The following is a 27654-nucleotide window of genomic DNA, read 5'->3' on the forward strand; positions in this document are numbered from 1 at the left end:
AATGGAAAGGAAGCCCTGGAAACGGAGTTAAAAGGACAGATAGCAGCAGAATCGGATACTGGGCCAGCATGATCAGAAAAACAAAGTCACCAGACAACAAAGGTAGAAAAGATAATTTTATTTTCATTATAGTGTTTGGAATATGTCCACTTTGAGAATCAGGTGCTCAACATTAAAAGTTTATATTTATTTACTTATTTATGGCATTTTAGCCCACATTAAACATGAATTAGGATGTTTTGTGGCTCTACATGAGAATTGTGATATTATGATCCCTTGTTTCATATTGTTGATGGTCTGCATTTTCCGTATGGATGGTATATTGGTGTATTAGGTTCTGCCCAGTGTAATATTTATGGTACCGTAAAGTTCTGAGTGTGTTTTTGCACAAAGTTGTGCATAGTGTTTTGCAGTTGAGCGATTGTGGTTAGTATATGCTTTGAGCAATCACTTTATTCTTTGACATATGATAAATATCTAATATCTAAATTTAATAAAAGGTATTGTGACTTTTATTTTTATTTATTTTTTCTGTGTTATCAGACAATTATGGATTTAAGCTCCACCCCTGTCCCCACCCCTAACCCCGCCCCCTTTAGCCTCCCCAAACAGTTGGGCCACCGACTGCCTATGCCTGAATGTAACTAACCTTTTGCTACTACTGAAAAAAGGTGCGAGCAGAAGCCAAATAAATCCAAATCAATCAATAAATATCTCCAACTCCAATCATGGCAGTGTTGTTTGGTCCAGTTCTGCACCATGGGATTGCTTCTTCTACTAACAGACTGAGGGAGAAGCACACACCCAAGATAAGTTTTGGTTTGTTTGATAGGGATATTATAAAATGAAGAAAACAAATTTTAACAAGGTGGGGTCAATGATGAAATTTCTGGAAGATTGCCTTTGAAATACGTCATAATACAGAGATAAGCTGATAGTGTTGGAGTTTATTATCAATCAGTCTCTGTAGATGGTCCTTTTTACCTTGCTTCTTCATGGTATTTAATATACTTTTGTGATAAGTATGAGGCTGTCCTCCCGGGGTTGGCCACTAGAGGGCGCTAGTAGGAGGATAGGTGAGGTCGCTAGGACCGGGGAGAGCCCTGGGGTTTCCACAGGTGTAGGAGGTTATGGGCTGGGTCCTGTGTAGCTAATTAACCACTTTATACCCCACCTGATTTGTGAAAGGAAGGGAGATGAGCTGGCAGCAGGAGAAGAGAGATCCCCCTGGAAGATACTGGCTAACCCTATGGACTTGTGGTGGACTAGGAGGCATATTTTCAAAGCACTTAGCCTTCCAAAGTTCCATAGAAACCTATGGAACTTTGGAAGGCTAAGTGCTTTGAAAATATGCCTCCACGTGTCCAAAGGAGACAAGCAGGCTGAAAATCCTGGGGTAAGAAGTCCCTAAAGCATTAGTGTTGGACTGTGTGTCCCCAGTAGTTGTACAGAACTGTGTGTTCAAAGGAAGGACTGTGTTTTCCCGGACTGTGTGCCCCAAGTACTGGTAAAGAAATGTGTGGTCAAAGGGAGGACTGTGTGTCCAAAGTACTGAGAGAAGCAGGCTGCAAAGCCTGGGGTTAAAAGTCCCCAAAGTATTGAAGCTAGTACTGAGCCATGTATCTGTGTGGGGAGGCTCAGTGTGAAGACCTATAAAAGCATAAAGTATTAAGCTAGAAGTGTGCCCTGGGGCTGGAATAAAGAGTTGCCTGAGAAATATGCAGTTGGTGAGACCTGTTTGATTTGCTTAGTGGGAACCAGGTCACCCTGAGCGAGAAGGGGTAGAACACTAATTTGCATATGATCTGCATATTGAGAACCAGGTCATCCTGAGTGAGAAGGGGGATATCACAATATATATATATATACTACCAGCACTATTTAGTCTAGTAACACAAAACACTACGTTTCAATTTTTTGGCTAACAAAGTGTCAGATCTGAATAAAAAGCTGAGGACAGTTTCTTCTTAACCTTTTTTGGCTAAAATTGAAAATCTGTAAGTTATAGGAGTATGGGAAGGGTATGGGGAAGGTGGGGGACAGCATTTAAAATTCTTAACAGTTTGTTACCTGACTTCACTGGGAACATTATAGCTAGGACTTCCTATGTTCAGATCTAATTTAAAATTTTCTAAAATCATCCTACCTGGCAGCAGTCTTGATGACATCATCCATCTGCTGCTCTCACAGACAGATATCACTGGTGGGGAGCCCAAATCTGGTAGCTCAAAAAATGAGGAGGAAAGCAGCAGCAGAACAGCTTTTGCAGTGATCAGCACATCTCTCTCTCTCTCTCTCTCTCATGGGCTACCAATCTCACTTCTGTATTTTCAACCTAGCAGATTATAGAACATCGAGCTATTTCCTCTTCACTGTAGCTTTTAAGCAGCTCAAGGCACACTTTCTTGCTTTAAAAGTAGAAAACTGAGGGGGGGGGGATGAAAAATTCTGTGGAGGGCTCTTGCATTCATCACCACTTCTGCTAGCACTGGACAGTGGACTCTTCAGCTGGTTTTTGCTGCTACCTTGGAAGTTACTGAAGAATTAGACTCCTATAAAGGGCAGTACTATCCCATTGTCACTGTGAATCTGTCTGGGTGTGAGGTAACTGAAAGGGATAAGATGAAGAGGGGAAGGGATCTGAAGCATACTCCCTAGTCCTCACACATACACAAAAATTATTTGCCACAACCATCCTCCCTGTCTGAAACCCAGCCCTCCTCCATTATAAAACTGAACCAATTGAAAAAAGAAATACACCCATTGTTCATGATGTGAAAACTCTGGTACCCTAACCTATGCTTCAAAAACACTTAATTGTCTTAAAAAAAAATCACAATTTATAGACCCCAAGAGTCAACAGCCCTAGTTATAATCATAACCAAAAGAGGGAGGATTAAACCTCCTGTTAATAAAAAAAGTTCTTCTTCTTTTATTATGAAATATATCACCGACTATCAGATACCATCTGTATGTATTATACCTTCCAAAAGTCTTCCTTTACAAAGCTTGCTTGAGTTGAAGACAGACCTTTCCACCATGCTTGTGTCCTGGCATAGGATAACAAAACGGGATTCAGCTCATACCCTGTACTCTGAAACCCCATAGAGGCTGCAGCAAGGACCTGCAAAACATCATTGACATTAGAAAATGCATACTACTTTTTATTTTTCCTCATGTCCATTTCAATTCTTGGCCCTCTCTATTGTAGACGAATAGTTGAATTTTTTTTGTGCCCTTTTACTAAACTGCGCCAAAAGATGGCCTGTGCAAGAAGGGTGGGAGAGTGGTAATCAGGGCTTTTTTTGAGAGGGTACTGAGTACCGTCACCTTTTCCACTGTCTGCTAAAATTGACTCATGGACTCCAAGTTTTAATGAAAGAGCTCAGGCTCTACACACCAATTCTGCCTTGCTATAGATTCTGTGACTGGTTGCAGGGGGCCTGGCTATTGTGGGATGAGTCCCTCAGTGATCATATCACCCCTGAAGGGTGGCCTAGCATTTGAGTACTGGCACCTTTTTTGCTAGGAAAAATGCACTGGTGGTAATCAAGTTTTCACATGGTTTAGCTCCTCTTTATTTTCTGCATCATTTTGTATTTTTGCAAAAAACGAGTTTTACAAGCTCATGGACTTTATTTATATGTCCTTCTTTAAAGTATTTAAAAAAAAACTAGATTATTGGATGCCCTTCTTTCGTACCATGCAGCCCGGATGGATAAAGAAATTCCATTCTTATTGATCTCAGAGACAAATTATAGCTGGTTTTGTAAGCAAATCAAAACTTATTTATTTAGAAAATTCATCTTGAATTGTAATGATCAGAAAGATTGTCATCTTATTACTTAGTATTGTACTTCCTGGAGATGTCCAGTTCTGTGATATGAATTGAAACCTAAGATATACGGCAGAATATAAGTTTATTGTTAATGTTAATATTAACTAACGCGTGGGTTTCCCCGCATGCCGAGACCACTTTTAGCGTGACTGTAAAATGGCCAGATTTTCATTTTCTGTATTATTTATTTGTTACATTTATACCCCACATTTTCCCACCTATTTGCAGGCTCAATGTGGCTTACATAGTACCGCAGGCGTTTGCCAAGACCGGTAGAGAAATGGCCACATTCTAAATTCCCCATTAGCATGTGAGCCCTTACTGCCACCTATTTTGTAGGCAGAAAGATGCTAGCCATGAACTAATCGGTTGGCAAGCAGCAACGTAACTGTGCTGATTAGTGCTCGGTACGCCTACTCTCTGTCCCCAAACATGCCACGTGGGAAGCAGTGGGAATTGAACCCAGTTCCCCAGGTTCTCAGCCCACTGAACTAACCATATGTTTGTATGTGACTTAAGGGGCCCTTCTACTAAAACTCAGTAAGTGCTAACAGAATTAGTGTGCATTAAATGCCAAAATGCCCCAGGGCGTCTTAGCATTTAGCATGCGCTAATTTGTTAGCACTTGCTAAGCTTTAGTAAAAGGCCCTTAAGTAATTGTTGGAGAAAAAACGTGACGTAAAAGACTGTGCAGTGGCGTACCGGGGGGGCGGACTGTTCCATCCGGCGTGTTCCTCTTCTTCTGCTCTGCAGCGCTGCTCCGTTCGCATCCATCAGTTTGTTTGGACATGGAGGACTTCCCCTAATGCTGCATCGGCGTCCGGCGCAAGTGCCTTATACCTCTCTGCGGCAGTGCGGCTCACGTTGTCTCCTCCCAGTGGCTCCTCTCTCCCTCCCTAGTTTCCAGCCTCCGAGACAGTCCGAGACGAGTGAGTCCCGCCCATCCTACGTCGACATCATGACGCCTTCCTCCCCCCCTGCAGCACCCTGCGCGCCAGTGCGCCTTGGCTTGTTGTGGCCTTCCTACTGCAGAGCAGTAACGTCTCCTCAGTCACACACGTTGTGCTTTGGCGCCGAGTCCTGACCTGACTCTCCGTCGCATTTAACCGGGTAGGAACCTCTCCAGCCTCATTAATTTGCTTTGAATATCAACTTGTTTTTTTTTTCTGCCTCTAAGTAAGTTGGAAAGGAGTTTGGAGAAAGGAAAGGGGAAGTTCTAGAAATCATTAGTGGTGGGAGACAGGTAATGCTGGAAAAGGGTTGCTAACATTTATCTAGACTTTTTGGTTAGGTTATGACTTTTCTACTGGTACTTGGGGTGGCTTGTTCCACTTAGAAAAGTTTAATTGGTATTGTCATCTTTGTGGCCTCTGGGCTGAAGTGTCTATCTCTACTGGATTTCTCCTATTAATCTTCTTTATTGTAGCCTTCCAGACAGGGTAGGGATTAAAAAGGAAACAAAGAACCATGCACGGTTTCTCTATATATATAGTTACAATAGATTATATGTTCACCCAGAAGGTGAGGTGAGAAACAATTGTAGAAAAAGTAAACTAATTTTTATTAATATTACAATGAAAAAATGGGAGACACTATCAACAAAGGCTACTGATAAGATGGGTGATTTTACTGTTAAATCAAGTTATTAGTAACTAGGGGGGTCTTTTACTAAAGCTTAGCTTTTGTTATCTGCAGCAGGGCCCATAGGAATAAAGTGGGCTCTACGGCAGATAACTCGAGCTAAGCTTTAGTAAAAGATCCCCTAGGTCTGATTGCATAAAATGGGATCTGTGCTAAAATAACACAGTGGTGGAATAACTATGCCTGATGCTCCAGTTTACTTCTTAACGAGGTCAGCCAAACTGCTGATGTGTCCCTCAAACAGAACCCCACTCCCAATGCCCCTCCTTAATCACAACATCCATTCCAATGCAGGGCCACCGAGAGACTGGGCCAGGCCCGGGGAAAGGCCGCCCCAGGGGCCCCGCCCCTGCCGCCCTCGCCACCCTACCCCTGAGGTCGCTGCCACCACCGCTCCCCCCTCTGTCAGCCACTGGGCCGGGCCCTCTGCATTGAAATCGCAGTCTCACCTCCGTGAAGGCAGCGCTGCAGGCAGCAGAACGCCTCCCTTCGGCCCTCCTTGTGTCCCACCCTCGCGGAAGTTACGTCAGATGAGGGCAGGACACAGGGAGGGAAGGAGGCCCGAAGGGAGGTGTTCTGCTGCTTTCATGGAGGTGAGACTGCGATTTTAATGCAGGGGGCAGACTGTCGATGACGGAGGGTGGGTTGGACTGCGCCGCCGGGCCCGGGGAATTTTGTCCCCCTTGCCCCCCCTCTCAGCGGCTATGTTCCAATGCCCCCATACCAATTCTGAAAACATCAGCTGAGTGAGTTTTATTTTCAGTTTTTCCACCAGGTATCCTTTTTCTCATGATCTTTTGGGAGTTTTGGCTGGTTTCTTTGATTACTAGAGGGGTGTGGTGGTCTAATCCTTCCTTTTTACTGTTATTATGGGTCATATTAGGCAAGACCAAGGGTCAGACAACAGAGTTTTATACTGTCAGATCACCACTAATTAACAATTATTGTTGAAATCTTAGGTAATTAAAGTTGTATTAATAAAAAGTGTTCTTCGATCAACTATGAGTGAAGATACAGTGGTGGAAATAAGTATTTGATCCCTTGCTGATTTTGTAAGTTTGCCCACTGACAAAGACATGAGCAGCCCATAATTGAAGGGTAGGTTATTGGTAACAGTGAGAGATAGCACATCACAAATTAAATCCGGAAAATCACATTGTGGAAAGTATATGAATTTATTTGCATTCTGCAGAGGGAAATAAGTATTTAATCCCTCTGGCAAACAAGACCTAATACTTGGTGGCAAAACCCTTGTTGGCAAGCACAGCGGTCAGACGTCTTCTGTAGTTGATGATGAGGTTTGCACACATGTCAGGAGGAATTTTGGTCCACTCCTCTTTGCAGATCATCTCTAAATCATTAAGAGTTCTGGGCTGTCGCTTGGCAACTCGCAGCTTCAGCTCCCTCCATAAGTTTTCAATGGGATTAAGGTCTGGTGACTGGCTAGGCCACTCCATGACCCTAATGTGCTTCTTCCTGAGCCACTCCTTTGTTGCCTTGGCTGTATGTTTTGGGTCATTGTCGTGCTGGAAGACCCAGCCACGACCCATTTTTAAGGCCCTGGCGGAGGGAAGGAGGTTGTCACTCAGAATTGTACGGTACATGGCCCCATCCATTCTCCCATTGATGCGGTGAAGTAGTCCTGTGCCCTTAGCAGAGAAACACCCCCAAAACATAACATTTCCACCTCCATGCTTGACAGTGGGGACGGTGTTCTTTGGGTCATAGGCAGCATTTCTCTTCCTCCAAACACGGCGAGTTGAGTTCATGCCAAAGAGCTCAATTTTTGTCTCATCTGACCACAGCACCTTCTCCCAATCACTCTCGGCATCATCCAGGTGTTCACTGGCAAACTTCAGACGGGCCGTCACATGTGCCTTCCGGAGCAGGGGGACCTTGCGGGCACTGCAGGATTGCAATCCGTTATGTCGTAATGTGTTACCAATGGTTTTCGTGGTGACAGTGGTCCCAGCTGCCTTGAGATCATTGACAAGTTCCCCCCTTGTAGTTGTAGGCTGATTTCTAACCTTCCTCATGATCAAGGATACCCCACGAGGTGAGATTTTGCGTGGAGCCCCAGATCTTTGTCGATTGACAGTCATTTTGTACTTCTTCCATTTTCTTACTATGGCACCAACAGTTGTCTCCTTCTCGCCCAGCGTCTTACTGATGGTTTTGTAGCCCATTCCAGCCTTGTGCAGGTGTATGATCTTGTCCCTGACATCCTTAGACAGCTCCTTGCTCTTGGCCATTTTGTAGAGGTTAGAGTCTGACTGATTCACTGAGTCTGTGGACAGGTGTCTTTCATACAGGTGACCATTGCCGACAGCTGTCTGTCATGCAGGTAACGAGTTGATTTGGAGCATCTACCTGGTCTGTAGGGGCCAGATCTCTTACTGGTTGGTGGGGGATCAAATACTTATTTCCCTCTGCAGAATGCAAATAAATTCATATACTTTCCACAATGTGATTTTCCGGATTTAATTTGTGATGTGCTATCTCTCACCGTTACCAATAACCTACCCTTCAATTATGGGCTGCTCATGTCTTTGTCAGTGGGCAAACTTACAAAATCAGCAAGGGATCAAATACTTATTTCCACCACTGTAGATTGACAAATCTGGCTATACTGTCCATTGAACATGAATATGCAAAGGAGATCAATTTTGATGAAGTCATTGACAAATTTGCAGAAGTTAAGGCTCAAAAACAGAAACTATAATGTTGTTTTTCGTTACTGCAACAGACCAATATGTAGGTTTTTCACATCTTTTTTCAAAAAATACATTAATGTAATTAAAAAGTATTAATCCTTTACTTTTTACTGTCTATTTCTTTTCTGACCATTTATCTCATTTCATGATTGCTAAAAAATAATTTTTTCATTGGGGGGGGGGGGGGGTGTTAAAAAAAGGTCAGCCCCGGGTGTCAAGTATGCTAGGTACGCCACTGAGACTGTGTGAGGATACTCCTGAAGAAGCTGCTGAGTGAAATCAGATGGTTTCCTTTGGGTTAAGATAAGTGCCTCATACTTCTGTGATGTTTGAAATGAGATATTTGCCACTTTGCCTACTGTAAAAAAACAAACAAAAAAACATTTAAATATGTTGCTTTCATGTGAGAGATTTTTGAAGAAGAAACTTAAGATTAAGAAAAGGACTGCAATTTAGAAATGTTAAAAATACAAAGGGTTCTTGAACCAATGAATGACAATTTTCTTAAGCCTAGAAGAATTATTATTCAGTGTGTTTACAGCTACTGAGGTCCTTTTCCTCTGAATCACATGTATATCAATTTTCTGTCATGTATATATATTGACTTGTTCTTGATTTTGTGGTGACAAAAATATGAGAAAGTCTTTGGAATGAAATGCTAATTAAGCAGAAAATACACTCAAGTCTTACCACTCTTCCATCCCCCGATCGCAGGTCCACCAGGCGTCCTTTCCGGCCTCTCAGAAGTTTCAATATATTCTCAGTCTGCACCTTGCTTGATGGTAGAAATGGCACCTAAGATGAGCGAGAGCACAAAAGAAAGTGGAAAAGAAACCAACTTCAAGAGATCAGTCCTAAGATGAGCGAGACAGCTGGTCTTCCAGATAATTCAAGTAAAACTGGGAAAAGCTTTTCCAAGCATATTCATGAATCTGTATGCATACCCCACCTCATAGAGCCTTCTCAGTTTTATATAAAAACCTGGAAGGCCAATCTATAAGAGGAGGAATGGGGGATGTCCTGGGATACCTGTTACAGATAAGCAGGATGAAGCCACCCAATTGGAAATTCCTACTTAAGAGTGGCCTTTCAAAAACAACCTTGACAAAAACACATACTGCCAACAGATAGCATAACTATTTTTTAGACAAAATTATAACAAGTGAGGAAAGCATTCAGGAACATGGCCCATGAAGGTCTTTCCAACCCGTGTGTGTGGTGAGTATGTCTGTTCACGTATGCTTGCGTGTGTAGAAGAGGGTGGGCCACTGATATCACGGCCCTACCAACAGTTTACTTTATACATGAGCAAGCAGGGAGATGGGGGGGGGGGGTGGGCGGGGCTATCCCAACCAGTAGGCAAGACTAGTGGTCACTTCAAGGAGAGTAGAAACATGCAGCTGCAGTCAAAGCAGTGGTGTGCTGGAAAAATTTTTAACAACAGGCTCTCTCTCCGGGCATAGCCAACTGTACAATTTGGGGGGGGGGGGGGGGCTGAGGTGGATTGGGGGGGGGGGCAACACATTCCTCACTCCTCCTTGCCCCTCCTCCATGCGGGCATGGTAGGCATACCTTTGCTGGCAGGGATGCCGACTATCTCTTTTGATCTAGGCACAGGAAAAAAGAAAAGATTTTAAATGCTCCCAGTTTTCAGTTTAATTCATGTTTAATGTGGGATAATATAAATGTCATAAATAACTTAAAATAGGTAAATAAATAGATAGAAACTCTGGATGTTGAGCACCTGATTCTCATAACATGATGCCTGTTTTAGTGACCCTTTACCAGGAGAAAAAAAAAATCTCTGCACAAATACAACACATGCTAGAGTGTCCCTACAACCAGCTCCTCCTCCAAATGGCAAACTAGTTACGATTTATAACAAATTATTACTTTACCCATGAAAAGTTATTCCACTGTTATACCTCCTCTGTGTACATCTGTATGCTGCACAAGCTGGCATGTTTGAACATATAATTGAGATTAAATAAAAATGCTACCAACATTAAAGAACAACAACATGGATGCAGCAGCTCAAAGGACTGTTTGTTTTGAATGTACAGGGATGGAAAACAGACAAACCTCTCTGGAATGAAGTTACTTGACTTCATCATGCACCTCTTGTTCTCAATCTAACCTTGAACCACAGTCCTGCACTCGCTGCTGTTGGCTTCCTTACTGTGGCGTCCTACTACTACTACTTGACATTTCTATAGTGCTACTAGGGTTACGCAGCGCTGTACAATTTAACAAAAAGGGGCAGTCCCTGCTCAAAGGAGCTTACAATCTAAAGGACGAAATGACAAGTTGGGGTAATCTAGATTTCTTGAATAGTGGTTAGGTGCCAAAGGCGACATTGAAGAGATGGGCTTTTCGCAGGGATTTGAAGATGGGCAGGGAAGGGGCCTGGCGTATGGGCTCAGGGAGATTATTCCAAGCATGGGGTGAGGCGAGGCAGAAAGGGCGGAGCCTGGAGTTGGTGGTGTGGAGAAGGGTACTGAAAGGAGAAATTTGTCTTGAGAGCGGAGGTTATGGGTAGGAACGTAAGGGGAGATGAGGGTAGAGAGGGGCTGCAGATCGAGTGTATTTGTAGGTTAGGAGGAGAAGCTTGAACTGTATGCAGTATCTGATCGGAAGCCAGTGAAGTGATTTGAGGAGAGGGGAGATGTGAGTATATCGGTCCAGGCGGAAGATAAGACATGCAGCAGAGTTCTGAACGGACTGAAGGGGGGATAGGTGGCAAAGTGGGAGGCCAGTGAGGAGTAGGTTGCAGTAGTCGAGGCGAGAGGTAATGAGAGAGTGGATGAGAGTTTGGGTGGTCTGCTCAGAGAGGAAAGGGTGAATTTTGCTAATGTTGTAAAGGAAGAAGCGACAGGTCTTGGCTATCAGCTGACCCACGAGCTGTGATCGTCACACTGGCGGAGGGCAAAACAAAAAAAAAAAACAGAATGAAAATGTGCATGGGGTCATAGCCCTCCTCCCTCCCCTCAGGCTGTAACTTCCTGTTTTGGAGAGGGAGGAGGAAGGGAGCTGGCAGGGGCACACGCAGGGCTGCGGCCCCAGGCAATGGTTTTTATCAGCTGTTTTTTTTGTTTTGCCGCTGCGGAGAGGAGGAGAACAACTAAGTAAGGCTTCCAAGCCACAGGCAGTTGGAGCTGATGTTTTCAGGAAGGGACCCGAGCCACCCCAGCCCAAGTTTTAGGAGCCGGTTGTTAAAGTTTAACAACCAGCTCCCAAAACTCTTTAGAAAATAACAAACGGCTGTGGCGAGCCGTTGCGAGCCGGCTCCAGCACACCACTGAATCAAAGCAAAGGGACACTACAGAAACTCAAAAGAGCCCATCTATTATCAAGCACAGGGACAGTGAAAATGTCCAAATAGCCCATTTACACAGGTAAAAGGCTTTTGGAAATTGCCCTCATTAAATATATACCATATCAAGTTTATTATTTTTAAATGTGCGATGTCGAATTTATGCTTTTTTACAAGATTGTTGAATTTATCAACATCTTAGGGGGATGCTCAAGGGGCTTGAAGTTAATTGAGAAGGTCACAAGGCACCTAATACCCTTGGCACCAGCCGTGCATTGGATGAGAAGGGTGGGGAAGCTAGTAGACAGTTTGTTTGGCCCTCCTAAATGAAAAGATGTTCTGCTGCCCTGGTATATGTTTCTATGCATTATACCTATGTCTGTGTTAGCTTTGTGTGTCTGTGATCAGAAGAGGATATAAGAAGGGGATCTTGCCTGGTACTTTTGACCTGGATTGGCTACTGCTGGAAACAGGATACTGGGCATGATGGACCTTGGTCTGTTCCAGTATGGCAGCACTTATCTCATCTTAGCTCACCTTAAGGGAGGGAATTTGAAAGGTGCAATCCCTTAAACAATATGGGCCCCCTTTACTAAGCTGCATTATAGGCATGCTAACTTTTCAGCGCGCGCTAAAAAATAGCATGCAATAATAGAGACACCCATTATATTCCTATGGATGTCTCTAGCATTAGCGCGTGCTAATTTTTAGCACATGCTAAAAATGTTGAGCACCTACAGTAAACATGGCCCTAAATATGCTACAGCTGTGGAATTGTTTCTCCCATAGAAATGTATTGGGGCATTTTTTGGGGGGGAGGGGGCTTTATTTCTCATCCATCCCAGCACAGTGGCACAGCTACAGGGCCATGGGGGCCTGGGCCCTCCAAAATTGATCCAGGGCCCCCAGTTTAGCTGCTGAAGTATTTCTCCAGCGTTGCTCTTCTTACATTGCTTTCCCTGCTTCCCTCTCATCGTGTGCATGTTTGGTTTTAGTGAAACTGAGCATGCACGACCCTTCATTCATGCTCAATTTCATTAAAATAGAGCATGCACAATGTGAGGGGAAGAAGGGCAGGCATGTAAGGAGAGCAGTGCTGGAGAAATGCTTCAGCTGGCGGGGGTTGGGGACCCCCACCAGCCAAGGTATGTGGCGTTGTGGTGGCGGGAGAGCGGTGGGCCAAAATCTGCCCCCCACTTCGAGGTCTGGCTACGCCCCTGCCCCAGCAGAGGCAAAAACTTCACTTTGTACATTATACTGCACACTCCCAGCTCACTTTCTCCCTTCCTGTGAGTAGAGCTGCTTTCCAGTGCTTCCCCCACCCCAGTGCTCTACTATTGGCTGAATCCTATTCACAGTCCTTGCTACTTGTCTAGAACAGGGGTTCTCAACCCAGTCCTCGGGATACACCTAGCCAGTCAGATTTTCAGGATACCTACAATGAATATGCGTGAGATAGATTTGCATATTGTGGAGGCAATGCATATTAATTATTAGATATGTCCCAAGGTCTGGGTTGAGAACCCCTGCTAGAAGCAGGCAGGACAGGTTCATTTGATTGTGGTGGCAGAGTGAGGATTGGAGAACTGCAGATAAAGGTTTAAACTCTGAAAAATGTCCAGACATATTGTACTTTCTAGAGTAGTCATTATAGGAAAAATCTGCTGAATGCTGAAAAAGAGCAGCATAAAAACAGCAGACCAAATCACACAAAAAACACTCATCATTCTTTAAAAATATTTAAAACAAAACACATACCCAACAGACCAGTTCAAGCACCTCTTTTTAAACTATGATCCAACTACTAATTTGGTCTGCTGTTTTTACACTGCTCTTGGTATCCTTTTCTAAGCTGCAGCAACAACTGGCCTTGGCATGCCCTTGTGCAGGTTTTTCTGAAGCAGTAAAATGGCCAATTGTTCATTTTTTGTAATGGCCATGTGCTAATGTTGCCATTAGAGTACACCCAAGTTAAAGGCCAAATGTTGAGTGTTTCTGTGTGTACGTGTTATGAATGTGGCATGCTCTCCTGTATGGGTACCGGATTGGGGACTAGAGGGGCAGGGGGGAGGGACGGGTGTTTGGTTGTTCTTTGTTGAGCATATTGTTATACTCATCTATCTGCAAGTGTGTGTTATTTTGAGCACCTGTTGCACTGTTTGTGTGCTTGTATGTGTCTTTGCTAAAACAATAAAAATTATTTGAACTAAAAAAATTGTCCCTAGGGAGGATGGAGTTGGGTCCTAGCTCTCAAAAGGTGCCTAGAGGATAAACTGGCAAGTATTACTGTCACATCAGAAGTCAGTATTCACATAGTTATGGGATGTACTCCATAGAGTGAACGCCCATGTTGCAGCCTTAGAAATCTCAGTGGAGGGCAACCATAGATGGGTCACTGAAGATGCAATAACTCTAACAGTATGAGACAATACTGCTTAGGCATAACAAAAAATGATGAGGAGGTTCATTTTCAAAGCATATAGACTTATATAGTAACCTATGTAACTTTGTAAGTCTATGTACTTTGAAAATGAGCACCCTGTTTACTAAGCTGCGCTGCAATGCAGAAACAGCCCATTCAAAGTGAATGGGCTTTGTAGGCAGCACTAGCATGGCATAGTAAACAGGGGGGCAAGAGTCTTGGTATGGCACTAAACAGAAAGTAAAGTGTTTGGATACAAAAGAAACTCTTTGATATTAAGAAAATATGAAGACGTTTGGATAACTGCCTGTTGCAGCGTTCCAGTAAAATTCTGTTTTGCATAAAATACAAATCCTAGAATGGCGAGGTTTTTTTGGATTATAAGTGAAGTTAATTTGCTCCCAGACTGAGAAAGATATAAAGTATAAGTGAGGCTTAAAACCCTATGGCCTACCAGGATCAAGCCCAGCCCCAGCTCAGTAAGAAATAAAACTTTTGTGGTGACCCTGGTTCAGGTACTGACCCAAAGAGCTAGCTGGTGCTCAGAACTATGTGGTGATACCAGGGTTACATGTGGGTTAGCAAATAGGGGCCTAAATCTCTTAAAAGGTTTTAAAAAAAAACACACCAGTGTCTATAACGCTGGAAAATGAAAAGCAATCAGCATTTCAGAAATATTAGTTCCACCAAAGTAAACAAAACATACACAAGTATACCTTCAGCTTCCACGGCACAGTCCGGAATCCTGGTATGATAAATAATGCCCACAACCCATATACACCTGCCACAATCCCAGTAACAATCCAAGTCAGACGATGACTACTGCAATCTTGGTAAGCAAATTTTGTCTTGTGGAGTAGAATCATGTCAATGGCATCCTCCATTGTTAAACAGTCTTCAAATACCTGAAAAAAAATAGTAATCATAAATATCTTTTTTCCATGTTCTTTCTTAACATAACAACTAGTGTTGGCATTGACAAATATTGTAAAATAATTTCAACAAGTGAAAACGCCATGCGGAATAAATTTCCCCCTAAGCGTATTCTATAAGCAGCGCCTATATTTAGGCATGGTATATAGAATACACTTAGTTGACATCACATCAATTACAACTACAAGCATCCATTTACACCAAGGGAAATGCATAAATGCCAGCACGTAGATTTAGGTGCATGGGGGCATATTCTATAACAGTGCACGTAAATTTTGGAACGCCCATTTTCCCCATTCATAACCATGCCCCTTTTTGACTGTGCTCATTAGAATTTAGGAGCAGTGTGTTACAGAATACGCTTAGCGAGTTGTGCACGAAGATTCTAATTATTGCCAATTAGTGGACATTGCTCGTTAAGACCTTTACAAACGCCTATTAGCTTGTTAAGCCAATTAAGATACGCATGTTATAGAATACACCTGGATTTCAGCACGGAATACTGGGTGCAAATATGTAGCATCCAGGGGGAGGAACCTTATGGGGACAGACTTAAGAATGGCGGAAGAGGGGAGATATGATAGAGATATTTAAATACCTATGTGGCATAAGTACACAGGAGGCGAGTCTCAAGTTCTGGAAAGAGGGGGCATAGGAATAAGGTGAAAGGGGACAGATTTAGAAGTAAGCTGAGGAAATACTTCAAAGAAAAGGTGGTGAATTCGTGGAAAGACCTTCCAGTGGAAGTGATGGAGACAAAAAAAGTATCTGAATTCAAGAGAGCTTGGGACAAGTATAGGAGCTTTAAGGGAGTGATAGGGAGAGTAGATGGCATGAATGGGCAGACTGGATAGGCCATATGGTCTTTTTTTCTATGTTTCTAAAAGTATGTATGCTAGAAATCAAACAAAAGTTCTCTTAAGAATGAGAAACCATATTCACAGCTATAAACATCGATGTGCTAATAATTTCTTGTTAATAGGACTCTCCCTGATGCCAATTTCTTAGCTAGGGCCTTTCATCAGTTTTTTCTCCATGGTTTTTTTTTTTTTTAAATTACCCCACAAAGGGGTCTTTTTACTAAGGTGCGCTAATAATTAGTGCATTAAATTCTACACAGCCCATTGTATACCTATGGACTGCATGGCACCTGCACACTAATTTGTTAGCGAGCATTAAATCTGTTAGCACTCCTTACTAAAAGGACATCATTGTGTAAGATCTCAGCCATTCTTTTTCTTTCTTTCCATCAATGCTCTTGCACTTCTATAGTGCAATTTTACCTTAAATGGCTGCTCTGTCATTTCCTCCTATTTTTTCTATCCCTCCTTAAACGTTCTATAGCCTAAACTATACCCCAGCAGCACCAACATGCTCTGACTTTCAGTATGCAGAGGAAGTCTTTTTTTTTTTTTTTTAGTTAAGCACAAGGGTAGGAGAAAAAGGGACAGGTTTCTCAGACCCCAGTGTGGGAGAAGAGTAAACCAGACTTACGCAGCAGCAGGAGAATCAGAAAATGCAGAGGTAGGAGGCATTGAGGGGGTGTCTTTTACTTAAGCTTATTTTGAGTTATCTGCAGCAGGGCCCATAGGAATAAAATGGGCCCTGCTGCGGATAACTCAAAATAAGCTTTAGTAAAAGACCCCCTGAGGAAGAGACAGAAAAAATGTGACAGACTAGAGTGAAGGGAGGGGAAGGTAGTACAAGACCCCCCTGAGAGAGGGGCAGAAAAAGTGGGACAGAGAATAGAGAGTGAAGGGAGGGGGAAAGGACAGTGTAGTGAAAGAAAAAGGGACAGGAGATAAGAGGAGGGAAGGGACAGGAAGGAAGAGGATTAAGTGACAGTGAAGGGAGGAAAATAAGGGGTGAGGGGGAGAAGGAAGTGGACTACATATATTCATTCACACCCATCCTTATACCAAGGAAGAATATTTATGGGAAGGGAAAGCCAGGACCAGGGTTCCAGGGTATATGGCAGGATTGCCAACTTTCTTTAGAAAAATGACGCTATCTGCCACACCCCTGGAAATCTGCTCCTGCCTCTTCCCTTTCCAGCATTTCAAATAAAAAATGGGGCAGACCTCTCCCCATTACTACCACATCAAAAAGTTTGAAGTGTACCGTGCAGCCCTCCATTTGACAGATTTGGAGACACCTACCCTAAACCAATTATCCTTCCTGCCAATCTTATTTCTACTTCTGTTCTCCCCAAATGAATTGTCTACTTCCATTAATCCTTTCTATAGCTAACACTGTAGTCTGTCTTATTTTTAAAATGATTTTCCCTGAACCCTTATTGTTCCAGCCACCATCTTCTTCCTCTCCGAAATCTTTGAACAAAAGTTATTTAGCAGCAGACCCAGGACTTCCTTCTCACCACTCCTGCTGCTAATTCTTTTCAATCTGGTTTCCAGCTTCACCTCTTTATTTGCATATAACCAGGGGCTCAATAAGCAACAATTCTGGTTCATCTCAACTCTTATTATTTTCTTCTTTCAACTTGTCTTCATTTAATTTTGTCAGTATGGTTCTTGCATACTTTGTTTCTCATCTCTGTAGCACAACTTATTACAATGGCCCCTGAGTGAGTAATCTTTTAGTATGGTGCTTGATTTTCCCACACTAATCTTACTCCCAATGCAGTAAGGCTTTTAGCATGGAAAAACCTGCAGTAAAGTCATTGCTGAAAGCCTTTCAGGTAGCACTGCGAAAACCCACTTATCATGAATCATGCTCGATTTTAAAAACCACATTGAATTTTGGTGCATTTTTTTAAACGCTACCCATTAGCCCCAAATCTTTACTTCAGATTGGGGTTGGGCCTGGTAGTCACCTCGAGTCAGGCACAGGGCACAGGGAGGCAGTCAACTAAAGGACATCCAAGCTGTTTGACCCCAAGACAAATAATACTTACCTGGGTGGGGGATGTGGCCTGCATTATCATCCTTATCCCACCATCTTGGAAAATGACAGCGCCTAATCCCTAATGGTACATCAGGGTTTACCATAAGAGTCAGTCTACCAAATTTTGGGGGGAGCAATGCCTTATTTGACAGACTGACCCCTAGTAGTGCATGCTATCATGCCTCTATAGGTCAGGCACTGACATATTCCAGGATGGTAAGAGTAAAGAGAAGGATAGTGCTGGACACCTCCTCAAAACTGCTAAGTATTACTGGTCTATTAGCATGGAGTGTCTGTCTTGGGCCTCTCTGTGCCAGTGATATCCTGAATCAGATAGCTCCTGGAGAAGCATGGCGTTCAGAAGGTGGGAAGAGGGGGCTAGGGTTTAGGGCCCACTGGACTGCCAGAAAATTTTGGTGAGGTGAGGGTAAGGAGCAGGAGTCAGAGTCTGGCTTTTTATTTTTAAATGTTTCCCTTCTTGTCAGTGCATGAACCAATCGAGGATTTATTTCTGATGCAACAAACTATTGCAGTTACTGCTGAAGCATGCACCGTTTTTTCAGCAGTGCACTTTTTTTTAAAGTTGCACTAATTTGTATGCCATTATTTAACTGCACCAGGAGAAGATCATAGCACATGGCTCAAAAATGCAGGGCTTACTATATTGGTCTCTCAGGGTACTGGAGAATAGATGTTCACCAGGGCTGTGGAGTCAGTATACCAAACTTTTGATTCCGACTATCTAATTTTCAACTGTCAGACTCCGATTCCTACTGATATTAGGCTTTAAGCATGCTAACATTTTTAGTGCATGCTTTTAAACTAGAATGGGGGGAAAGCAAACAGGTGCCAAGGAGCGCATAGCTCAGTGTGGAGTATTCTTGAAGGATACTATTGAAACAGGACATTTAAGAAATCCCAGTAGAGAGGTTTCAACAATGCTGAAAATAAACCAGGTGTACTTAATGAGAGAGCAGGATGCACATTATCCCCTTCAACTTCTAAGCAGCTTATAGATCAAAGGGGAAAAAACACAATTTGAAGTGCCTGTATACAAATGCCAGAAGCCTAAAAAATAAGATGGGAGAGAGAGTATATAGCACTAAATGATGAGGTAGATATAATAGAGACTTGGTGGAAGGAGGACAATCAATGGAACACTGTGTTAACAGGGTACAAATTGTATCACAATGATAAAGAGGATCAAATTGGAGGGGGGTAGAGCTATATCTCTCTATATAAAAGGCACCACCAACGTTCTATGAAGCCTCCAGCCAGAAGTGTGAAGGGGGAGAGATATCCGGTTTCCCCATAAGTGTCTGCCCCGCCCTCGCTCTCTCTGTAACACAAACAGTGAAGGAAAACACAGCAAAGCACGAAATCAAATCGCTCTCTCTGTAACAGTGAAGGACTCAGAGGAGGGAGGGGAGAGAGGGCAGAGGGCAGGGACACACACATTCCCACATGCACAAAGAAAACCTTGCTAGCCCCCGTTTCATTTGCATCAGAAACGAGGCTTTTTTACTAGTGTAAAATAAAATAAACATTCCACATAAATAGCAGCATGGAACATTATGCATAGAAATTCCATGTGTGAAGGGAAGGGCTAAAACTTTTCAGAAGTCAGATCTGGGGAAACTAAGAAACATCAGGATGGCACATGCTATGGAATTTACTTCTCTTCTAGTCCTGGTCTCTGTGGATCATTTGAGAAGCGTTTCCTGTCAGTCCATGATCAGGGAAGCCCAGCAGAGTAGCTTCTGTATTTAAATCAGTATTTCCTCTGGTCCAGGAAGGCCATAGTACTGCTCTCAATTTATAACTCAGTGGACACACCTTATGTAGCAATTGTCAGCTCCAGCAACTATGGAATCACCACAGAGCGCTGATTCAGTGGTAGGGAATTTCATTGATCAATCTAATGGCAACAAAGAATGCTAACATTTGACAGTTCTTCAGGCCACAGAAGAAGCAGGGTCCAAGGGTCTGGCTGTGTGTCTACAGGTCTGGCTGTCACAGGAACTTCTATATGTCTTCTCACCTCTTCCAATGTTAGGCAGGGTAATTCAAAATCTCTCATAATCCTGGACAGTGATCCTGATGGCTTTGAACTGGCCCAGAAGACCTTGATTTTCAGACCTCATTCATTTTCAGATAGATGATCCAATGCACCTTTCCCAAAAGAGGGGCCTTCAGCAACCAGGATCAGTAATAATGAAAGATCCAGCACCCTTTGTCTTATGGTTTGGCTCTTGAGATGTCTCGCTTGAAGCATAAGGGTTACTTGGAAGAAGTAGTTTCCATTCTGCTTCAGGCTAGAAAGCATTCCACATCAACAGGTTTATGCACGGATCTGGAGAACCTTTGAGTCTTGATGCACAGGAGGGAGATTACTCCCCTTTCTGAAAGAACTGCATAAAGATTTGGCACTGGTTTCCAGGTGGCAGCCCTGTCTTGTCAAGGATGGGTAAAAAGATCCTCAACTGCAGCTCACTCATTTGTGGTCCATTTTCTTAGAGAAGTATTCCACATACATCCTCCTGTCTGCAATTCCTTTCCAGAGTGGAATTTGAATTTGGTGCTCAGATTCTTAGGTTTCCCATCTTTTGAGCCTCTGAGGAAAGCCATCTTGAAAGATCTTACCCTTAAGACAGTTTTCTTACTGGGTATTTACCTTAGCTCGCAGGGTATCAGAATTACAGGCATTTTCCCTTCTTCCAGTTTACTAAGTGGGGGTTTCTATTAGGATGATTCCCATGTTCACTCCTAATGAACCAGACACTTGCGCTTCCCTCCTTTACAAGGGAAGAGCATGACCATGAATTTGGAACACTGTGATTGTTGGATGTACATCACATTCTCCTTAGGTACCTGGAGGTAACTAATTAAATCAGATGGTCAGCTAGACTTCTTGCCCTTTTTGGAGATGCAGTGGCCTCCAAAACTACAATAACTCACTGGCTTAAAGAAATTATTACGTCAGCATATATAATGAGGCAAACAACCTCCTTGAGGATCAATTCATTCCACTAGGAGAGTCTCCATTTCTTGGGCACAAGCCCGAATGGTACTCTCTCTGCAAACCTGTAAAGTAGCAACATGGTCCTCACTCCATACCTTCACAAAGCACTACAGGCTCGATATTGTATCACAGGAACAAACAGCAGTGTTTGGGAATGAAGTGCTTCAGTTAATTTCATAGACCCACCTTTAAGGATTGCTTTGCTACAACCCACAAGCCCTAGACTGGTCTGTAAGAAGCTACAGAAGAAGAAATTATATCTTACCTGATAATTTTCTCTTTTAGTTCTACCAGACCAGTCCAGAACCCCACTGTTCTCTTTACGTTCCTATCTAGGATCTAGTTAATTGCATGTCTAAGCAATGTTTTGGTTTAGTTCTTTAATGTTTCTTCTCATTATTTCAAAGTTCTGCTCTTCTAGTCTACCAGTTGAGATTTTTTCCTACTGGAATTCAACAACAAACACAACAAATTCTTGTACTGTGGCAAATTAGATAAGTCCAGAATCTCTTGTTCACTAATGCTTGGTCATTCAAAATACCGAATACCCGAGGCTGCATGGTGCCCTTACAGGGCAGAGCTCACAAGTCTTTGGTCTCTGTTGCCATCTGCTAAAATGACTTGGGGAAAATCCACTGCTTATTTCTGGGATAAGCAGCATAAAATGTTTTGAACTTTTGGGGGGATCTTGCCAGGTATTTGTGACCTGGATTGGCCACTGTTGGAAACAGGATGCTGGGCTTCATGGAGCTTTGGTCTGTCCCACTGTGGCAATACTTATGTACTTATGGCACAACCCACAAGTACTGGACTGGAAAGAAGGACTAAAGGAAAGAAAACTATTGCAAAAGACAGTGGTTTCCAAACCTGGTCCTGGAGGCACCTCAGCCACTCAGGATATCCACAATGAATATTCATGAGAGAGAACTGCATGCAGTACAGGTAGTGCAAGCAAATATCACTCATAAATATTCATTGTGGATATCCCAAAAACCTGGCTGGTTGGGGTGCCTCCACAACCAGGTTTAGGAACCCCTGGCATAAGATATAACTTCTCCAGTTTTAGAACAGGGAGTGTGGGCAATTTTCAAACAGCCATTTTACTTTGGTAAAAAGCCAATTGGAGATCAATTTTCAAAACCGTGCTCGCAAGTACAAAATCCATCAGATCTCAAAGGCACAGTTTGAGTGTATGGTTCCTTTGAAAAATGCCCAAAGATAAAATAACCACAGAAATGTGCATCACCTTTTTCTGTGGATATTCTTTCTGCCAAAAATTACATTTTGTTCCTTCCTCTGATCTAACCCTACCCCCAAGAGTGCCTCTGAGAAAATGTGGGTAAAACTACATGCCTTGTAGAAAAATGTGTGTAACTTGCTGGCCTAGAGGATGGACAGTTTTCAAAAGGGACATGAAATTTGCCCCGTTTAGCTGCAGTCATTAAATGGAAGAGGAAAGCTTAGTACACTTCCCTCTTCCTTGGAGAAGGGGTTAATGGGGCTTCTGCTTCAGCATCTCTTAAATTCAATTAGGTGGCATTCTCCAGCCTATGAACACAGTTCCATTTCAGTCTTATATAGCAAATTGCCTACTCCCTTGTGAGAATAACTCTGAAAATTAACTCTTGCCCATATTTTGAGTTTATGACCATGTTTAGAACTCCTGTTGCCTCCATATTGCATTTCAATTAACAAAACTCATTAAAAAGGGCACCTCTGAAAAGAAATAACCTGTTGTGAGTACTTGTCAAGTAGATCAGGCTCTACATCCCTGCATTCAGGTCCAGAATTCTCCAGTTCAATATCAAATTCAGGTGTGGAGGGGCATAATCGAACGCGAACGCCCATCTCCATGGGCGTCTATGTCTGAGAATGGGTACGTGAAGAGGTGGGACAGACCGTATTTTCGAAAAAAAAATGGGCGTCCATCTTCCGTTTCAAAAATACGGTTTGTACGGACCAAAATGCCATGGATTTAGTCGTTTCCGAGCTGGCATTTGTTTGTTTTAGCGATAATGGAAACTAAAAACGCCCAGCTCAAAAACGTCCCAATCCAAGCCATTTGGTCATGGGAGGGGCCAGGATTCGTAGTACACTCGCCCCCCTGATATGCCAGGACACCAACTGGACACCCTAGAGGTCAGTGCAGTGGACTTCAGACAACGCTCCCACATGCATAGGTCCCTTACCACGGGTGCTGAGCCCCCAACCCCCCTCCCCCAAAACCCACTACCCACAAATGTACAACACTACCATAGCTCTTAGGGGTGAAGGGGGCAACTATATGTGGGGTACAGTGGGTTTTGGAGGCCTCCCATTTACCAGCACAAGTGTTACAGGTAGGGAGGATGGGCCTGGGTTCGCCTGCCTGAAGTGCACTGCGGTACCTACATACACGCAGGCCTCTAGGACTTGTTGCTGCTGTATAACCTTGGCACACCAGTTGACACCTGAAGACTAATGTCTCGGAAAACGTCCTTTATTGGAATAAGCACGTTTACTACTACTACTATTTAGCATTTCTATAGCGCTACAAGGCGTACGCAGCGCTGCACAAACATAGAAGAAAGACAGTCCCTGCTCAAAGAGCTTACAATCTAATAGACAAAAAATAAAGTAATCAAATCAATTAATGTGAACGGGAAGGAAGAGAGGAGGGTAGGTGGAGGCGAGTGGTTACAAGTGGTTACGAGTCAAAAGCAATGTTAAAGAGGTGGGCTTTCAGTCTAGATTTAAAGGTGGCCAAGGATGGGGCAAGACGTAGGGGCTCAGGAAGTTTATTCCAGGCGTAGGGTGCAGCGAGACAGAAGGCGCGAAGTCTGGAGTTGGCAGTAGTGGAGAAGGGAACAGGTAAGAAGGATTTATCCATAGAGCGGAGTGCACGGGAAGGGGTGTAGGGAAGGACGAGTGTGGAGAGATACTGGGGAGCAGCAGAGTGAGTACATTTATAGGTTAGTAGAAGAAGTTTGAACAGGATGTGAAAACGGATAGGGAGCCAGTGAAGGGTCTTGAGGAGAGGGGTAGTATGAGTAAAGCGACCCTGGCGGAAGATGAGATGGGCAGCAGAGTTTTGAACCGACTGGAGACGGGAGAGGTGACTAAGTGGGAGGCCAGCAAGAAGCAGATTGCAGTAGTCTAAACGAGAAGTGACAAGGGTGTGGATGAGGGTTTTGGTAGAGTGCTCGGAAAGAAAGGGGCGGATTTTACGGATGTTGTAAAGAAAGAAACGACAGGTCTTGGCAATCTGCTGGATATGAGCAGAGAAGGAAAGAGAAGAGTCAAAGATGACCCCAAGGTTTCGAGCTGAGGAGACAGGGAGAATGAGAGAGCCATCAACAGAAATAGAAAATGGGGGGAGCGGGGAGGTGGGTTTGGGGGGGGGGGGGGAGAAAATGAGAAGCTCGGTTTTGGTCATATTTAATTTCAGGTGGCATTGAGACATCCAGACAGCAATGTCAGACAAGCACGCTGAAACTTTGGTTTGGATGCAAGGTGAGATATCAGGGGTAGAAAGGTAGATTTGGGAGTCATCAGCATAGAGATGGTAGGAAAAGCCATGGGATGAGATTAATGAACCAAGGGAAGAAATGTAAATAGAAAAGAGGAGGGGACCAAGAACAGAACCCTGAGGTACGCCGATAGGCAGAGGGATAGAAGTAGAAGAGGATCCACCAGAGTGAACACTAAAGGTGCGGAGGGAGAGGTAGGAAGAGAACCAGGAAAGGACAGAGCCCTGGAATCCAAGTGAGGACAGTTTACTCACAGTTAACTGCAGATCAGAGGTTGTGCCCCACTGGCAAAGAGTCTCCCTGGTACTGAGATTAGCAGTAGGTCAGAGCTGGCAGAATGCTGTACAATGCCCTCTTTCAGCAACATTCAAGGTAAGAACTAAGTTCTGTAACGTGGCTAACCCATGAAAGGGATCTAAAACTGGCTTACAAAAATGGCCACTACCTCATGGACTACCGGAAACAAAACAGGGCACACTCTGACCCAGTAAGCAGAGGGAAAAGCACCATGGGAGTAGAGCCTACCAACTACTAACATTGTGAGCATGTAACACAAGCTAGTGGAATCACGGAGCCCAATACCCTACACCCACCACAATGCATTGCTGATGTGACTCTGCAGTGCGCATAACAGAAAAGGTGTCACACTCACCTGAGAGCCACATCACAACCAGGGAAAGGCTGTCTGAGGATAGAACACATTCTGCTGTCATGGAGGTGGGTACAGCATTTGAGGCTGGCATAGAGGCTGGAAAAAAATGTTTGTAAAGTGGGTTTTTTTTGGTGGGAGGGGGTTAGTGACCACTGGGGGAGTCAGGGGAGGTCATCCCCGATTCCCTCTGGTGGTCATCTGGTCAGTTGGGGCACTTTTTTGGGACTTGGACCTGAAAAAAAAGGGTCCAAATAAAGCGGACCAAATTCTCGTCAAAAACACCCTTCTTGTTTCGATTATCAGCTAAAGAAGCCCATCTCTCCTCGGCCAATAACCACTTCCCAGTCCCGCCTTCACCACACCCCCGTCAACTGTGTTCGTTCCTGCAAAGGAGTGCAGTTGAAATCGACCAAAATCGGCTTTCGATTATACCGATTTGTTCGCCCATGGGAGAAAGACGCCCATCTCCCGATTTGGGTCAAATATGGGCGTCTTTCTCTTTCGAAAATAAGCTGGATAGTTATCTTGGAAGTGTCACTAGTTACCAGTTTTCTAGAATGAGCAACTGAAAATCTTGCAGCATGAACCAAATGATATTAATTTCATAGCATGTCTCAAAACCACTGCTGCTTCCCAGCAAACCAGTAGACATGTCTGAACCTGTAATAATTGCATGCGCATATAAAAGATGATCTTAGAATGCCACCATTTAACAAGTGTAGATGACCTTGTTTTCCAAGATTCCAAAATGAATGTGCCTGGCATGGCTTGGACAGGCCTAAAAATTAAACATGCATTTCCCATTTTACAATAGGAATTTATATAAATATATATATTTGTGAAGGCTTTATCCATCAGCTTTTGCACCTCCTCTGAGGAGGTGCAAAAGCTGATAGAAATCGATGAGGACTTGAAACAAATGATTTGAGAGGCAATTTTGCTTAGCTCCCTGGTACTTAGCATAAGCAAAGCCCATAAAGAAATTTTAGTTGGCTGCACACTGCTAAGGGTAATTTTCTTAAATATGGGTCTTACACGTATACCTGCCAGCACCTATATGTGGAAACAGCTGAGTAATGCCACTTTTTCTACCTGTGCATTTGAAATTGATGCCCCTGCTGTATATGCCAGGAAATACATGTGTATTTAAAGATTTTAAGGTGTTTTACTAAAGCTTAGCTCGAGCTATCTGCAGCAGGGTTCACAGAAATATAATGGGCCCTGCTGCAGATAACTCGAACTAAGCTTTAGCAAAAGACCCCCTTAAAGAGGCAGACACCTAATATACTCAAAGGCTGCCAATTCAGTAAAACAAAAAAAAAAAAAGGGAGTGACCTTTAAAAAAAAAAGTGAACTATGCTTCTTATAAGATAAAATTGTACATACGGCACAAAAACATCTCCAGTGATGCCTTTACATAACAGTATCATTATGGTACACAATAATTCTGAATATGTTTATACCCATGGTGCACATTTGTCGCGGTTGTGACTGTATCCCATGCCTACACTCACCTCGCCTCTTGGTGACCAAGCCCTATGGCTGCTGTGGACTTTCTTCTTCCTGTTTCCCAAATATGTTCCTGAATCCAGTTCCTGTCAAGCCCATTCCAGCATCCGGTTCCAGCCAAGCCAAGCCAAGCCCATTCCAGTCCTATTCTGATGTTCCAGCATTCCAGACTTACTTGTGACCTCATCTGTAATTGCCTTTATTAAGCACCTGGGAACTTTCAGGTTTGCCTTTGCAACAGAGGTCTTCAGATGAGTTTTCGTCTGTGTGTGTTTGTTGCAGTTCCAGCCCTGCTAGCCCTTGTCTTACCAGTCTTCAACTTCTACTCCAACCCTGCTTGTTCCAGCCCTGCAAGCCTTCAGCTTCAGTTCTAATCCTGCTTGTGTTTGCCCTGTTTGTCTTCACCTTCAGTTCCTCCACTGTTTGTTCCAGCCCTGTCTGCTTTCAGCTTCCATTCCAGCTCTGCCTGAATCCTGTTCCAGCCAAGCCTGTTTGAGAATCCTGAATCCTGTTCCAGCCAAGCCTGTTTGAGAATCCTGAATCTGCCTTATTGTCTTGCTTCCAGCCAAATCAAGCCCATTCCAGAATCCAGTTCCAGCCAAGCCTGTTTAAGAATCCTGAATCCTATTTGAGAATCCTATCTACAGCTTCAGCTCCAGTCTGGTTGTTCCAGTCCTGCTTATTCCAGCTCTGCTCATCTACAGCTTCAGTTCCCATCCTGCTAGTTCTGGTCCTGCTTGTACCAGCCTGTCTGTGTTCAGCCTCGCTTCCTGTTTAGGTGGTTCACTTGCTGCTGCTGCTGGTCACTGGCAGTGGCCCAAGGGCTCACTACTCTGGACTCCTTGACAGTCCGTGACAACATTACAGGAAAAACAAATTAGAGAAATACAGACAAGTCCATATCTTGATCAAGTCTATTGGGTGTCATGGATTTTAACCTAAATATGAGACACTAAGGCCCTCTTTACTAAGCTAAGCTGTGTAATTTTTTAGCGTGCGCCAAAGACACCCATTGGAATATATGAGTGTCTCTAGCATTAACACACGTTAAAAACACTAGTGCACCTTAGTAAACAGGGCCCCTAGTCTTAGTAGCAACTGATCTGTGCCATCCTATCTCCAAGAGGGTCTTGACATGGCTAGAACAAATTTAAAATCCTCAAAAACATGCCCCATATTTAAACAATGTTCAAACAC

At 43.5% G+C, this 27654-nt stretch overlaps 1 protein-coding gene across 2 annotated transcripts in view; it reads right to left on the minus strand.

The window, feature by feature from the left end:
* LOC115462267 (ATP synthase subunit C lysine N-methyltransferase-like) overlaps window positions 1-27654 on the minus strand; it is a 64331-nt gene that overhangs the window by 14563 nt on the left and 22114 nt on the right. For both annotated transcript variants that reach the window (XM_030192277.1, XM_030192276.1), the window contains exons 2-4: window positions 14645-14833; window positions 8884-8988; window positions 2984-3124 (exon numbers count right to left, since the gene is read on the minus strand). In XM_030192277.1, coding sequence (XP_030048137.1) covers window positions 2984-3124; window positions 8884-8988; window positions 14645-14812 — 414 coding nt within the window. In that variant the 5' untranslated portion in view covers window positions 14813-14833. The remainder of the gene's footprint in view (window positions 1-2983; window positions 3125-8883; window positions 8989-14644; window positions 14834-27654) is intronic.

The sequence above is a fragment of the Microcaecilia unicolor genome, chromosome 2 (assembly GCF_901765095.1).
Source record: "Microcaecilia unicolor chromosome 2, aMicUni1.1, whole genome shotgun sequence".
Classification (NCBI taxonomy): Eukaryota; Metazoa; Chordata; class Amphibia; order Gymnophiona; family Siphonopidae; genus Microcaecilia; species Microcaecilia unicolor.